This window comes from Seriola aureovittata, chromosome 8, assembly GCF_021018895.1.
Source record: "Seriola aureovittata isolate HTS-2021-v1 ecotype China chromosome 8, ASM2101889v1, whole genome shotgun sequence".
Taxonomy (NCBI): domain Eukaryota; kingdom Metazoa; phylum Chordata; class Actinopteri; order Carangiformes; family Carangidae; genus Seriola; species Seriola aureovittata.
The window spans coordinates 22,109,760-22,124,016 of NC_079371.1; the positions used below are offsets into that span (position 1 = coordinate 22,109,760).

Below are 14,257 nucleotides of genomic sequence, written 5' to 3' on the forward strand. Positions count from 1 at the left end.
AACAATGGAAAAGTCACTTTCACCATATGCCTCTAAAATCATTAAAAGAAAAAGTAGGCTACCGTCTGTTCTGCATGTGCTCTCCAATCCGACATCACTTGAATGCAGCATCGCTGTTTCATGAAAGGATATTCTTGATGTGTCCTTTTAACACTTAATCAATCACCTTGCCATGTAATCATACATCATATCATATCACATCATATTTATCATAAGTTCAGACCTTATCAAAAGAGACAAAAAACATACCTCATAGATTTAAAGGTCAGTGGAAAGTCATGGTGGCCAAACCTAGACATGTCTACCTGTGGAAGATGAAGGCCTGATTATTCTTGCTCAGTTTTGTCTGCACACACATACAGTTTATCTTGACAGTATATTGTAGTGTATAACAAAACTCTCTGCAATTACACGTGTTTTAACATTTGCTGTAGGTCGGGCGAATAGTAAATCAAGTGTCCAACATTAATCTGGCTGTGAATGTATATAGATTTGATCAGCGAGGTGAAACATTTGAAAAATCAACGCACTTGATTCCATAGTTAATCGTATGAAGTAGCAACATTTAAGCACCATATCTAGATATTTAATGTGATTAACATAATTAACAGGACTCACAGTACTCTGCAAATATAAATGAAACAGTGTACTTTAGAGGGGTATACGTTTTTATTCAAATCTTTTTTTTCTTTTTTTCTTTTTTTTTTTTTTTTACAAGTTATTAGAAACACATTATTCCTTGCTTGGAACATCTTTACGTCCGCTCTGTTGACGTCTTGCACGTACTCGTTTACCCTCCGCCATCCCATCATGCACCGCGAGGTCTGCAGTATATTATTGACAAAGAAAAAAGGCTGGGAGAAACAACAACAGGGTGGGATCACAAGCACAAATCCTGGTTTTAACACTGACGTTACACGAACCCAAGTGCTGACAACAAGGTAAAGTCCCACTCTCAGTTTTTTCTTGAAATAAAACAACTCTTCGCTCTCTTTTCTGTAATGACACTGCGCGTAGACAACGTTAAGTGGCTATCAGCTACCATCTGGGGTTTTCCTAGCCAGCTAACGCTAGCCAACGTCTCCAGTATTTTACAGCGTTAGCATTTTACTATAGCGGTGTGTTATTACAGTGACAGAGCTAGCAAATGTGATGAAATATGAAGGTCGGCTAGAAATGAATAGTGGGCTTGATATTATTTCTCTAAATTTGTTATTATATTTATGATCAAAACATTTGCAGAAAGACCCAATTTCTTGCCTCTGTTTACGTTGTCACCTACGATTACACTGCAGTTTAAAGGCAGCTACCGTTTTTGCTTTACAGACTACCTAGATACGAATATAAAGTTGGCTGGATAACTTAACCACGAAAGAAGATGCAGAGACTGTAAAGCGACGTCTCTAAAACTTTGTTATTAATAAAGTGAATCTTTCGTGATTGTACGTGTACGTGGAGAACAATAGGATACCACGAGCCTGGTTTCCGCGAGTCCTAACGTAACCATGTAAACACTCAGAAACACGTGACCAGGCACATGGTGTTCTACTTGCTCTGTTGAACCTGACTTATTTTAACTTGACTAAGTTTCACGAATTCATTTGCTTTGGCATTTTCTCTCTGCCCTGTTTAATGTGTGACTCTAACAATTATTTTATTAATGTCCCTTGGAAGGAAAAAAAACATCCAGACCTTATAGCCCATTAAAATAGCTACATCCCGTTAAAGTTTTGCATTCAAAGTTAAATGAGTATATGTTACCATTAGCAGTTAAGTGTACTGCTTTAAAAATACCAAGTTTTAGAGTCACTGTATTGATGAATTTGAAGTAGTTTAATATACAAGGTGTAACTGCTTCAACTACTTCTGAATAGTTTAAACCAGAGCTAGACCAATCTATCCATGTATTACAAATGCAGATATGTGAGTTATCAGTATATGTGCCGGGCAATAATTAATAAGAAGTTGAATTGCTGAAATGCCAAAGATATGTTTGAACAGGATTAGAAATGGTGCTGGCAGTGCATAGTTTAGCATTATAATACATATTATTGTTTTTAGATTTTTTAAAAACATCAAATATTGGTATTGGTATTTGCCTCAAACATCCAGTAACATTTTGGCTATAGTTCAAATGTTGGAAGTGCATCATATAAGTTTCATTGTATTTGCCACATGCAAAATATTAAGGTGCAAAACAACAGCTGTTTGATAAATAAATGAAATAACAAATGCAATTTTTCCCTATAAAATGCAGTGGAATTAAAACAGTGTGTCACAAAATGTAAATAAGTGGTATAACAGTGCCTCTTGAATAAATGTACTTTATTATTCATTATTTGTGTCTTTTCACAGTATCATGTCATGGCCCTAAGAAGCTGAGAGCGGGAAGTGCCATTTCCACCAAAAGGGAGTTTACACAGCTTGATACTTGGTAGAGAAGGGTGGGGGGCCCAGGCAGACTGTCGACGGGGAAGGGGAAGAGCTCAGCTGGAGCCAATGCAGCAGCAGCATCGACAGCCTGAGCTGGTGGAAGGAAGCCTTCCCGTGTTTGTGTTCCCCACTGAGCTTGTCTTCTACGCAGATGAGCAGACGTCTCACAAGCAGGTGCTCACCCTCTACAATCCCTATGAGTTCGCCCTCAAGTTTAAAGGTCAGTGGGCAGAAGAAAATGCAACTTATCTTGTGCTTCCATTTGGCTGTATAATTTTTTAAAGATTATTCCAGACGAGATTAATAATTTGTTTATTTTTCTTCTCGTCAGTGCTTTGCACAGCGCCAAACAAATACACTGTGGTGGATGCCACTGGAGCCGTCAAGCCACAATGTTGTGTTGACATGTGAGTTTGTTTTTTTGTGTTGAGTATTATTTTTTCATGTAGTGGTATAACATCAAAAGGATAAAATGTCTGATCTATGAGATTGTTTTTCTTGGTCAATTCCCAGCAAAGAGACTGTCTAACTTTCTGTGTCCACACAGAGTAATCAGACACAGAGATGTGCGGGCATGCCATTATGGGGTGTACGACAAGTTCCGACTGCAGGTCTCGGAGCAGAGTCAGCGGAAAGCTCTGGGTCGCAAGGAGGTGACGGCAACGCTCCGTCCCTCTGCCTCACAAGAGCCGCCCAGCCCCCGACCCCAAGATGAGGAACGCAGAATCAAAGAGCAGTTTGCAGACAGCGAGTTTTTTGAACAGACTGCATTTCAGTCAGGTAGGAAAAAGGACTGTTGTGTGGTGTTGCCACTAGATGGAGCCAAATGCTTATAAAAGTCAAATATGGGAACTTATAATTTACAGGACACATTGCATTGTTATATTTTGCCAATGAGCATAAATATCTATCTACCAAATCTATCTAAGATAAAAAGAAGATGCACTTTACAAACATAATATGATAGTATGAAACATAGCATATAATAAAGTCATAATGCACAGTTTGTAATTATGTCCTGATCCACTTTTTATCTTGTGGCAAGATAAGTAGGTGTATATTATGTGACCTTTTTCAGTGATATCAGGTTTACCTGTGTGTTATTCACATTGTTGCATACATGGCTACATCTTGTTAAACAAATCAAACAAATCAAAATGAAAGCACTTTAAGCAGTAGGAAAACAATCGTGCAGGTAATCACTGTCAGGCTGTCATTAATAGTTGAGTACAAGCTAAATGCTTACAACATCTTCATTCTGTGTGTATGCTGGAACTGCAATTACCAATACACCAATGCTAAAGTGGTGAAGGACTATCACAGTTCAATTATATCACCTGCATAGTGCTTTTTGCTATTCTGAATACTTAGTCACGATTTCAAGTTTCAGAGTCATAAACCCTGTTTGACTTTTCTTTGCCATAACATTTGTTTAAGAATACTAGTCTGCTGATTTGTCTGTATATATCTTGTTTTGTCAAAATATTACGTGAAAAAAGCAGAGTTCTTTTAAATTTTCAGTTGCTCATGTGACGCATGTTGTAATGTGGGGAAGTATTGGAATACACACTAACGCATGACGGAATGCATGAATATTTTGCTCATGGGTTTCAAACAGTCTGTAATAAAACATCTAAAAGCAAAAAATCTTATCAATTGGGGGTCTGTAGTCCTATTTGTGTCACTTTAGGGGTCCTTGATGTGAGAAAGTTTGAGAACCACTGCTTTAAATCATTTGTGAAGTATTTTGAGTAATCAATCTAATTGCAGTGTATGCTTGTGTATGTGCCTGATAGAGAGCCGTCCTGTTGCTGGAGGACCCAGTCTGCTGACTGTGCTGCTTGGGCTGGTGTGTATGGCCGCCCTGATGCTCCCGACATTGGGGGAGCAAGAATCTACTGTGCCTGTCTACCTCCACTTAAGTGTTAACAAGAAACTTGTAGCTGCTTATGTTCTTGGTAAGTAAGATAACTTGCATTTTAATCTGATCCACGCTGCTATTGTTTATGAAATCACACGGTTAAATGAGTGCGTGCTGGAGTTTACAATATACTGTGCCTGTGTGTTGTTTCTTGTAATATTTTAGGTCTACTTACAATGGTCATCCTACGCACATGAAGTGCTGTGAGCTGAGAGGAGGAGGGAAAATGATCTGAAAGACTGAGAGAACATTCTCACACCAGAAGCACTTCTATGCTTCAATGTGTAGAGCTGACAGCAGGGGGACAGGGTACTTATTCACGTCACCCTGTCTCTTGAAAATACATTTTAGCATACTTATTTTCAAATCTACATATTTGTGTTAATACATACATTTACACAATACTGAACTGATGCAAACAGCGGAGACCTCTGGTGTTTAGGTCAAAGGAAAGGAGGTGTGAGAGGAGCTGTCCCTGAACACGGCCTGTGAAGAAACATGAGGCCATTCAAAGTGTTGTTTGGCCTCATATTCCCTGTGTCTGTATTTCTATTGCCATTACGTAACAGAAAGTGGTTAACTTGAGTGTGAAGGAATCTACATGCAAACATGATACATGTATATAAAGCCATTAAAATTTTGTTATGGTATTCACCTGTAACCATCATTATATTGATGTTTTAAATCATTTTTAGTGTAGACTCTGAGGACTAAATGCAGTTATTTGCATGTGTGGGTACCTATCTGAATGAGTTTTTATGTTTTGCAGCAGTGAGATACTTTTACATGTCACCAAAGGAAAGCTTGTCTTTTGAAGACAATGGTTTGTTTGCCATACTATATCAATGCTCTATCAAACATTTAATAAAGTCTCCATACATCAGTCTGGTATGTTTATAGATCAAATCAGGGTTTTTAAATCACATTTTATAGTGTTGGGTCAGGAAGGTGTAGAGTACATAACGTGACAATAAGGCTTTTGTTAGCTTTGTAATGTTGGGTACTGAAAACAATCCAGCTGCATGCTTTGGGCGCTGGGTGTTATCAGGTTTGACAACTGAAAACAATATGATTTGCCATTGCTCAGCTACCACTTGGTTTCAGAGCAGTAAATAAGGCTTAAGGATGATACTGTCTTACTGTGGATATGGGTGCATGGTTCACATTTTAAATTAGGGCTTGATTTAGTGCTCTGGTAAAAGGAAAAAAACCATAATCCTGAAATATTTAAAACAGCTACACAAACATAATAAAGAAATAATTTATTTAGTCCTGATGTCCGCTACGATGGCTATCACAAATAACACAAGCGTAGGCAAGGTGTTAGCCAGCTTGGCAGATTACAGACATACAGTATAGCATCATCTGCTAAATTCATACCCTGAATGCTTCAGAGGATGACCAAGAAAAACAAATCATCTTGGAAGTAATACCTTGTTGGCAGCAGGGCAACCCAACTGCTTTTTCCATTTTCTTATTTGTATAAAAGAAAAAAAAAAAAAAAACATTCAGTAAATGAACTGCAGCCAAAATGTTCCTCAAATTAAAGGGCACGTCTCTATAAAATGATTTACAATCACTTCCTTTTGTACATATACATGGAAGGCTATGGAGCCATGAAGGGGTTTAGGCGCAAGTTACATAGGAGATATGGACAATGGAGCCCCGACAGTGGAAAGAACAGCCAGCCTCAATATACTGTATTTGTTGGATTCATTAAGAGAAAGCAGATGTAAGTGTTACGTCCGTCCTTCATTACACACAGGCTGAAACACAACAGGATTGAGTATCCTGTGCAAAAAAGCTTTTAATAAATGTAACCACAGCAGAAACAGCAGTCTCTTCACTCACAATATGATGGCGTCATTTTGTTTTTACCACACATTCCAGCAGTCAGTTGATTTGGTGTAAATGAAAACACAAATGGGTCACTTTTACTGGGGACAGAAACCTATCACCATCCAATTTTTATAATAAACTTTTTTTTTTTTTCTATAAATAAGAACATTTTGCCAGAAAAGAAAAAAAAAAAAAAAAATCTCAATCATTTCTATATTTTGCTTATCTACAAAACACATCCTGACAAGAACACAGGATACAGAAGAACCGTTAGTGTTGAAAGACCACCAGCAATGACCATCTTATTTCATCCACAATTCACTGCTAGGTGCATTAATTGCTCATAGTAGGCAATTAAAGATGCAGCAAGTTATGGGGAGGGGCACGTACAAGCCAAACTGAAAAATATCACCACAGTTCACAGCCTCTCTCATAAAAATATTCAGAATATCTGCTGAAAACTTAACTTCTCTTACAGAATAACAGTAAGGAAACCTCCATAGTTGTACCCCAAAAGTAGTTACGTTCCTTTAAACAAAGAAAAGTTTAGCTGTTGAAGACCTGTGCCCACATTCACCTCACAGCCAAACTTAAACTATGTACTACATTTGACAAGGTTAATATGTACATAATTACAAACAAAGCAGGAAAACAATAAGTTAAATCTTTTCTTACAAAATCTGCAGACTGTGTACATACAAAGGCATGTGGACAGAAGTTTTCCAGCACAAAAACAGGGAAAATGTACACATCCAAATAGTCTTTTTTTTCATCCAGTGCTCATTGTCTCTCTCCAGTGAAGGGAACTGGTAGGACAGATTTGCAGGATAGCCACTTAAACACAATATCACTATGAAGCCAAGCACCCTCCAAGATCCTCTACTAGCAGCTGGTGCTCACAGTGTCTTCAGTCATTCCCAGTTTCACTAGGTTTACCTCTTTAATATAAAACCTCCTCCATGGCTTTCATTTCCTTAAATTCAAACATATCTAGACCCTCCGACGTATAGCCATGAAAACAGCTGTTCAGAAGCAAACATGGACAATTAAACTAAAACCAGGCGATGGTGAAGTGGAGGGTCTGAGAAGGAAACTGGTTCCCTGGAGAGACAGGCTTTTTTTTGTGCCAGTCCTTTTTATTGTCTCTTGCCATGCCATTCTCATTTTGGAGACAAGTCCTGGAGGGAAGCGAAGGGCGAGTTGCTGGACGAAGAGGGTGACACTCCCTCCATTTTGCCTGGAGAGTCTGTGGAGGAGCTGACGCTGCTGAGGCTGCCATCCAGTAAATCCGGAGAGTGACTGAAACAAAATAAGTGCAGTTCAGCACATCTGCAGAATGTCATACTCTCTTCTGTTGTATTAGTGTCTACATCTTCAGTCTGGGGGAGAGAGCTTACCAAAATCTCACATTTGGTTTGTTTACTGTGACTCCCTGACTTCTTTACTCAAAGTCTCCAGCGTGGGTCATTACATTTAAATCCACACTTTTACACACACACACACATCAAATCAGAACCAACTTGGTCCAATCAGTAGATGCATTCATGTTTCACATTATATTCCCACACCTTAACAGAACATGCCTGTGTAGGCCGTCACAAATGCCCGTTACTGATATTCACTACTGAGTGAGAAATACAAAGTGGAACATTTTTAACTGTAAAAAGTATATAATTCTGAAAGGGCAGATCTGTAATTATAAGAAGAAATACAGAATGTAGCTACAGTACATCTAATGCACGGTGAAGAGCACAATCTTCAATCTCCAATTATAGTTAAAAAGATGAAGATTGTACTTTTTGTAACAGTTGAAGACAGACTACTCATTAGTTTCAAAGTAATTCCCTTTACTTCATTCTCCTAAACCTGAGTAAGTTGACTGAATGACAGGAGTGTCATCATCTAAACAGTGGGATTTTGACCAATGGATCTGACAGTCTTACCAGGAACTGAGATCTGACAGATTGGAGACATCAGAGGAAAGCATGGTGGTGGTGCCCTGGAAGAGCCTCTTGGGTTGGCTCTCTGTCTCCATCTCACCTGCAAAATAAAAAAGAGGCTGACATTTAGAAAGCTTTCTTAACATAGAGTGTGGCTAATCTGAAAGGGACAGCTCCTGAGTGTTTTATTGTGATCATAATCTGATACAGTATGAACTGCAGATCTTATCAGTTAACTACCAGAGAGCCAATGCAGTCTCTCATATTTAAATTTAATAACACATTGAATGTGGTCAAATCCAAAAGAGAATCAAGTAAACTATTAGTGGAGTACAAGTACAAGGAAAAGCACCTAATTAGAATATAACATCCTAATCATTTTTGTAATAATTCTTCAACCATTAGAGGCTTATGTAGTTTTAAGGATTCAGGAGGATCCATAAAAAAGAACTTTGTCAAGCCAAACGTGGTTAATGAGCAACATGAATATCACAAATATATAGATTTTAAAGTGTCTTTCAAATCGGCTTCAACACTATAGTTACTCTGTGCAAAGGGAAAACCAAATTTACATCATACAGTCAATAGTCCTTTATTGCTTTCAGCAACCTTTAGTCTGAACATGATGCATGCGACATGTCACTTTTATCCATAAATTAAGAGGCTCTTGGTAGAATATCATCACATGAGGGTAATTATTCTCAGAGCATTTAAGATTTAAGGCATGCTGTGCATCTCACCTTTCCGTTTTATTGGCCCAAGTATGCTGGCTCTGATGCAGTTGATTGGGCTTTGACTCCGCCGGCTGAAAAACAGAAAACTCATGTTGTCAAACCAGTATATTTTGAAATGCAGCGACTATCAGTAGCCTTCAGCTACAGTTTGCACCTGTACAAAATCTGTCACCTGCAGATTTTTCATACACATAACATTATTATAGTTAACTCAGACATACCTAAAAAAAAAAAGGTTAAGGCAAATTGCTGTAAAAAGCACAGAAACTGTATTTTTTTCTACCAAGACTGGCACAGTGAACCCCATTTTATGACAGTACAGCGAAATTACAGTCATATTGGAGCCAGCGGGTTCTAGAGTGGGCTCACAGCAAAACAGATGTTTGTAGAACAGTAAAGTAACTATTGTCTAAGTTGTTAACTCCATGAAAATTTGGTCCTCACCTGAAACGTCTTGTTGGACTGGGTATTGGGCTGGGCGTTAGGCCATTGCTGCTCACAAGGATTTGTAGTGAAGGAGAGAAACACTGCTGCTTACAAGAAAGGTAAACAAAAGACAAAATCATCAGCATTAAGACATCAAAATGTGCATGGGTGCATATTGTTGATTTCATTGGTACAGGATAAATGCAATACTCTGATTATTGTTCCTGTTATTATTTTTAATAACTTATCTTTGTCTAAGTAAGGCCAAAATGGTGTAGACAAATCCCAGTTAACAAACAAGTTATTTTTCAATCTTTTCAAGTACTGTGACATGTATAAACCATTTTTCCACAAATATGCAGTTAATTGGGAATGAATCAGATGCCAAGATGTATTTCTACACACAAATACTGATGTAGCTTGAAATACAAAAAGAAAGAGGCTGTGGCAAACTGAAAGAAACAAATTTACATAAATAAAACTCAACAGGAACAAAGTTTTGAATTGTTAATAAATTGCTTCCTGAGGGCTACTACACAGACAATCAGACTACTCAGAAAATCAGATTACCACAAACCATGAAAATGCTTTATTACATTCATTTGGTTATTCACAGCATTATCAGGTTATAGTGTGCATGTAAACATACTGATGTCAAATGTACCTTTTTTCCTATTCCTCTGGTTGGGGACGGGGCAGGCGACACAGGTACAAAGTCGATGCGCTTGGGAGACGAAGATGCCGACTTCTCCAAATCATTGTCACTCTAAGAACACAATATTACCACATACATTCATCATCTCTTGACAATCTGTGGTAATATATATAGTGAGGTAGTGCAATCATTAAAAGCAAGAGTGTTGGAGTATTATACTACCAACTCAGTCTGACCTTGAGAGACTGGTGGCCCTGTTAACTCCCAAATGCTTGAAGTATTAATCTAGCATGTTTGTACATGTCCACTCTACAGAAAGAGAGAGGCCAACAAAGGCCAAGGGCCAAAACATGCAGTAGGAAAGTACAACAGTTGACTTTCAAGGATCCAGAGCAACAGAACATATCAACAACACTGATGGGGGCTTGGACAAGCTGTAATAAAGAGTGGTTTTTACCAGGCTAAGGCTTTCTTCCCAGGACTGGCTCATCTGCATGGCAGCTTGAACTTCCCTGTGTGTGTGAAAATAACAAAACAAGGAATCGTTTAAGGTTATTAGCATTTTATCGACAAAGTAATAAGGAGATCTATTCTCTTCTATCCCTTTTCCACCAACTGCACTAATACATATCTTACCGTTCATGAGCAGTTTCTCTGTTCATCACGTCTACACCCTCTTCCTGCGAGAGCACACAAAGCGGGTTGATGGTTATGAAGTCTTGGTTTACCAAGTCATCTTATCATTTCTGAATGGTATATTTTCTCAAACAGATTTAAAATGCAATAACTAGAAACTGTTCTCACTCTTGTCACTGCAGAGCAGCAAAACTAACACTAAAAGCTAAAACTGAACCATTTTCCACTGGAAATGACATCTGGCCAGTGCATGACACTGTAATAACCAATTCTTCTGTTGGAGTCTGATACTACCAGTTGATCAACTCTGTAAGATCGACGGCCCTGTGAACTCCAAAAACTGTTACTATAGCATGTATTTTTAAACACCATCACTCCCTATGGCTTGAGAGGGGGACAGTGGTCTGACATGCTCAATTTCAAAATGAAACATTTAATATTTCAAATACAGCAGTGCCTTTTCTTACTTGTTTTATCTGATGAAGTCTGGTGCTGGGGACACGAATAGGCGATGAAGGGACCTGTAAAGAAGGATGCGAGTCCAGAGAACATTCAACACTGAATAATTTAGACACTCATTACTTGAGTAAACGTGTTTAATTAAGTATTGTACCATGTTGGGCCTGTTGACAACTGTAGTGCTATTTCTCCGGCTACGCAGGACCTCTCTCTGGAACACTTGGGAGTTATCACTGCAATGACAAATTCATAGACCAATCATGTAATGTGTTTTCTACCCTAGGACAGGGTAATGAATTTACTTCAGTATGAATGGAAAAAGGACGCCAATATCTCCAATTAAAGATGCTGCAGTAAATTATTGTAACTATATAGTAATGTAGAACCTTAAGCCATTAATCATGGGTGCACTGTTGGATCTCCTCAAGTGTCCATCGGTCTGAACTAACGAAGATGGGATTTCCAGATCCAGTTCCATCTTTTCCTGTGGCATGACTCCTGAGTTGCTCATTTTGCTAGCTAACGCTGCTTGTCACCAAGTCATGAACTCAAAATGGTTAACCAGCTCAATGATGTTACATTGTTGCTTTCCAAACTTCGCCAACTTTACATGTTTTGGAGAAACATAATCAAACAAGCAACTGAGCTGACGTGAGACAAACTAGCTAACGCGATGTAGATAACGAACAGCAACCTGCAAGGCCCTATCGTCTGTATCACTCTGGCGCTAAAGCAGCTTAGCACTGGCAATTAATCGCAACAACTTTATCTCTACAATTCTTCATATCATGGCTATATGTTCAGCCAGAAGCAGCCTGTACTAACGTTGCATGTAACGTTATCACCAACTTTCCTGATGGATGGTTAGCATGCCATGGCTACATACCGCACAATGCCCGGTAACTGTTAGCTACCGACCCGTTAGTCTGCTGGTGCAAGGCAGCAGTGGTTGTTGACTCAAACACTACTCAATTACTACTGCATGTTAGCGCCTTAAATTAGCTAACGTTAGCCAAACTAGCCAGCTAGTTACTTTGAGAACAAAATGAATGTTCGCCTCAAGTGTAACGTAGGTGACGTTAATCTAGCGACGCTGCTGTAATGTGATTATCATAACGCGAGTTTTACCTTCTAGCTAACACAGCGTACCTAGCTAATGTAAGCTAGAGATACGTTATGCTTATCACTAGCTAGTCGATCCAGCTACAGCCCAAAGCCCGGCTACCTAGCCTGATAAGCTAACTAGCTAAGTTAGCATTAACGCCAATGGCCACAATGCCATGTCCAGAGTGAGAGTCCGGGTCACCATTTCACTAAATGTTCCTGTCCATCAGCCAGAAAGCTACCACGGCTGAAACAAAAAACTAAACCGTGTCTGTTGTAAATCTAATACGCTCTATAGTCTCGTATTTTTCGTTTCTGCAGGGCGCCGCCAAGAATGAACAGGATCCCAGATGATCACACAGAAGCTAGCTGCTAGCAGCAAACTTCACGCCCCTTTTAACGTTAGCAGACCAATCCAATCAAACTGCTTCATTTGCCGGCGTGCTCAGGCGAATTGCATCCTTTGATTCGTAGATAAACTCATCACATTCACGGTACCTGTAATGTTATGGCGGTAAAATGTCTCATCACACTTGTAGCAAGTTTTGCCGCAAAAAATGAGTTTGTTTTTTTACCTGGTTCTTAGACATCTTTGCCCACAGGAAACGCTGTGCAGACAACTCTCGAGAGGATTGTTCTGGAAGATTTTCAGTTCATGAGTTATTTAGATCAGCCAGGCCCTCCACTGTTCCTGTTGTCATACTGGCTACTATTAACGCCATGGTCTTCAATGTGTAATTTTTAAAGTATTGTTTTAATATTAGGCAGAGTAAAACAATCAAATGTAAGCTTTCATCAAGCTTTGACCTGCAATCTTTGGTATTTTAATGAAATATTTTAATTAATAAAAATGACATTAATAACTCATTACTTTTATATTAAAAATTGCGATTTGAAGATTATCCAGATTCTGTCAAATAATTTAGAAATGCAGCGAAAAATTTCAAATGTGCTCATATAAGTGGACACATGAAAAGCCCAGTGTGAGGAAAAATAAACTTTGCAATCACCATTTGTTCAGAAAGAAAAATGGCCTTCAGCAGCTATTCCATTCAGTCAACTGTGTATTTTGTCTTGACTCTCACTTGATGGTGATACAGTAGACAACTTGTACTTTGTTTGTCCCTAATGGTTGACCTACTGAACAGATGGGAAGCTCAAGGTCAGATAACAAACAGCAGCAGCTTCACGATCACAGACAACCACACTAGTTCAGACTCATTTTATCTGACTCCTGGGAAGCTGGGAGCTCTGTTAGCTCCTTCACATGATACAAGGACACATACTAAAAATCACTAAATACTTTTTTTTTTTCCATTTCCCAGTTTTTACCATTGACTGCCCAGAAATGATTCCTCCATTTAAAATAGTTTGTTTTAAACTATATAAAAAGTTTTGTAGTAAAATCCACTAGTCACAGGAAGAGGTGTGAACATTTAATGGCTGGTATTGCAACATTCAGTTTACACTGGCTTACAGTGATGGCACCATTGAATGAGAGTGTACAACATAGTTGAAATTTAAAAAAAAAAAGGTGGTTATGTCTGATTCAGTGACAGGTAGATACAGTTTAAGTTTTTCAAACTTCAGTCAAGCTATAGATTGAACATTTCCCCATCCTTAAACTCTACATATTTTCTGACATAAAAAAGGGGATTGATGTCTTTTATGTGAAATTAAATGTTTTGGTCAAACAAAGATTTCATTAACACTCATAAATAAGATGATCTTTCATCTTCAGCATACCAATGTGTTAATTAGGGACAGCAGCCAACATGTGTGTTACTTTACACCAAATGTTAAGAAAATGTTCTCACACAACAAAGCAACATAGAAAAGTGTTTTGTCCCAAAATATACAAAGAAAATGTAAAATCATCTTCAAGAGTGCCTATATTGATAGTTCCAGGTAAAAGTACAATTACAATAAAAGAAATACATTACAAAATAGGAGGTTGTCAATTGTTGGAAATCTTATGATAGCACAACAATTATGATTTTTCTACCTAAAGTTAGCAGCAGTGCTTTGAATAAATACACCATCACTTAAAAAAATAATTAATGTGTGTGTGGGCAAAGATGCATTATTCTAATTTCAGGCAAAACTGGGC

At 38.4% G+C, this 14,257-nt stretch overlaps 2 protein-coding genes and 2 non-coding genes across 5 annotated transcripts; 1 reads left to right on the top strand and 3 right to left on the bottom strand.

Moving 5' to 3' along the window:
* Positions 1–787: 787 nt before the first annotated feature.
* Positions 788–5,237, top strand: mospd1 (motile sperm domain containing 1). The gene is made up of 6 exons (XM_056383007.1): positions 788–941; positions 2,356–2,653; positions 2,765–2,840; positions 2,981–3,213; positions 4,230–4,391; positions 4,520–5,237. The coding sequence occupies exons 2-6, from the start codon at positions 2,500–2,502 to the stop codon at positions 4,549–4,551; spliced, it is 657 nt and encodes a 218-aa protein (XP_056238982.1). The 5' UTR covers positions 788–941; positions 2,356–2,499; the 3' UTR covers positions 4,552–5,237.
* A 364-nt stretch (positions 5,238–5,601) lies between these two features.
* On the bottom strand, positions 5,602–12,542 carry pabir2 (PABIR family member 2). 2 transcript variants are annotated; one of them, XM_056383004.1, is made up of 10 exons: positions 11,430–12,542; positions 11,198–11,276; positions 11,052–11,105; positions 10,585–10,628; positions 10,406–10,460; positions 9,958–10,059; positions 9,312–9,397; positions 8,874–8,938; positions 8,137–8,233; positions 5,602–7,492 (listed from the first exon to the last, which is right to left on the bottom strand). In XM_056383004.1, exons 1-10 carry the CDS (start codon positions 11,552–11,554, stop codon positions 7,354–7,356), a joined length of 846 nt encoding a protein of 281 aa, XP_056238979.1. In that variant the 5' UTR covers positions 11,555–12,542; the 3' UTR covers positions 5,602–7,353. The 2 variants fall into 2 exon arrangements, with proteins under 2 accessions (XP_056238979.1, XP_056238980.1); XM_056383005.1 differs by having other exon boundaries at positions 11,930–12,541.
* Positions 10,149–10,304, bottom strand: LOC130174149 (small nucleolar RNA U109). The gene has a single exon (XR_008828550.1). It is a non-coding gene; the product is annotated as a small nucleolar RNA U109 (small nucleolar RNA).
* Positions 10,857–10,999, bottom strand: LOC130174150 (small nucleolar RNA U109). The gene has a single exon (XR_008828551.1). It is a non-coding gene; the product is annotated as a small nucleolar RNA U109 (small nucleolar RNA).
* Positions 12,543–14,257: the final 1,715 nt, after the last annotated feature.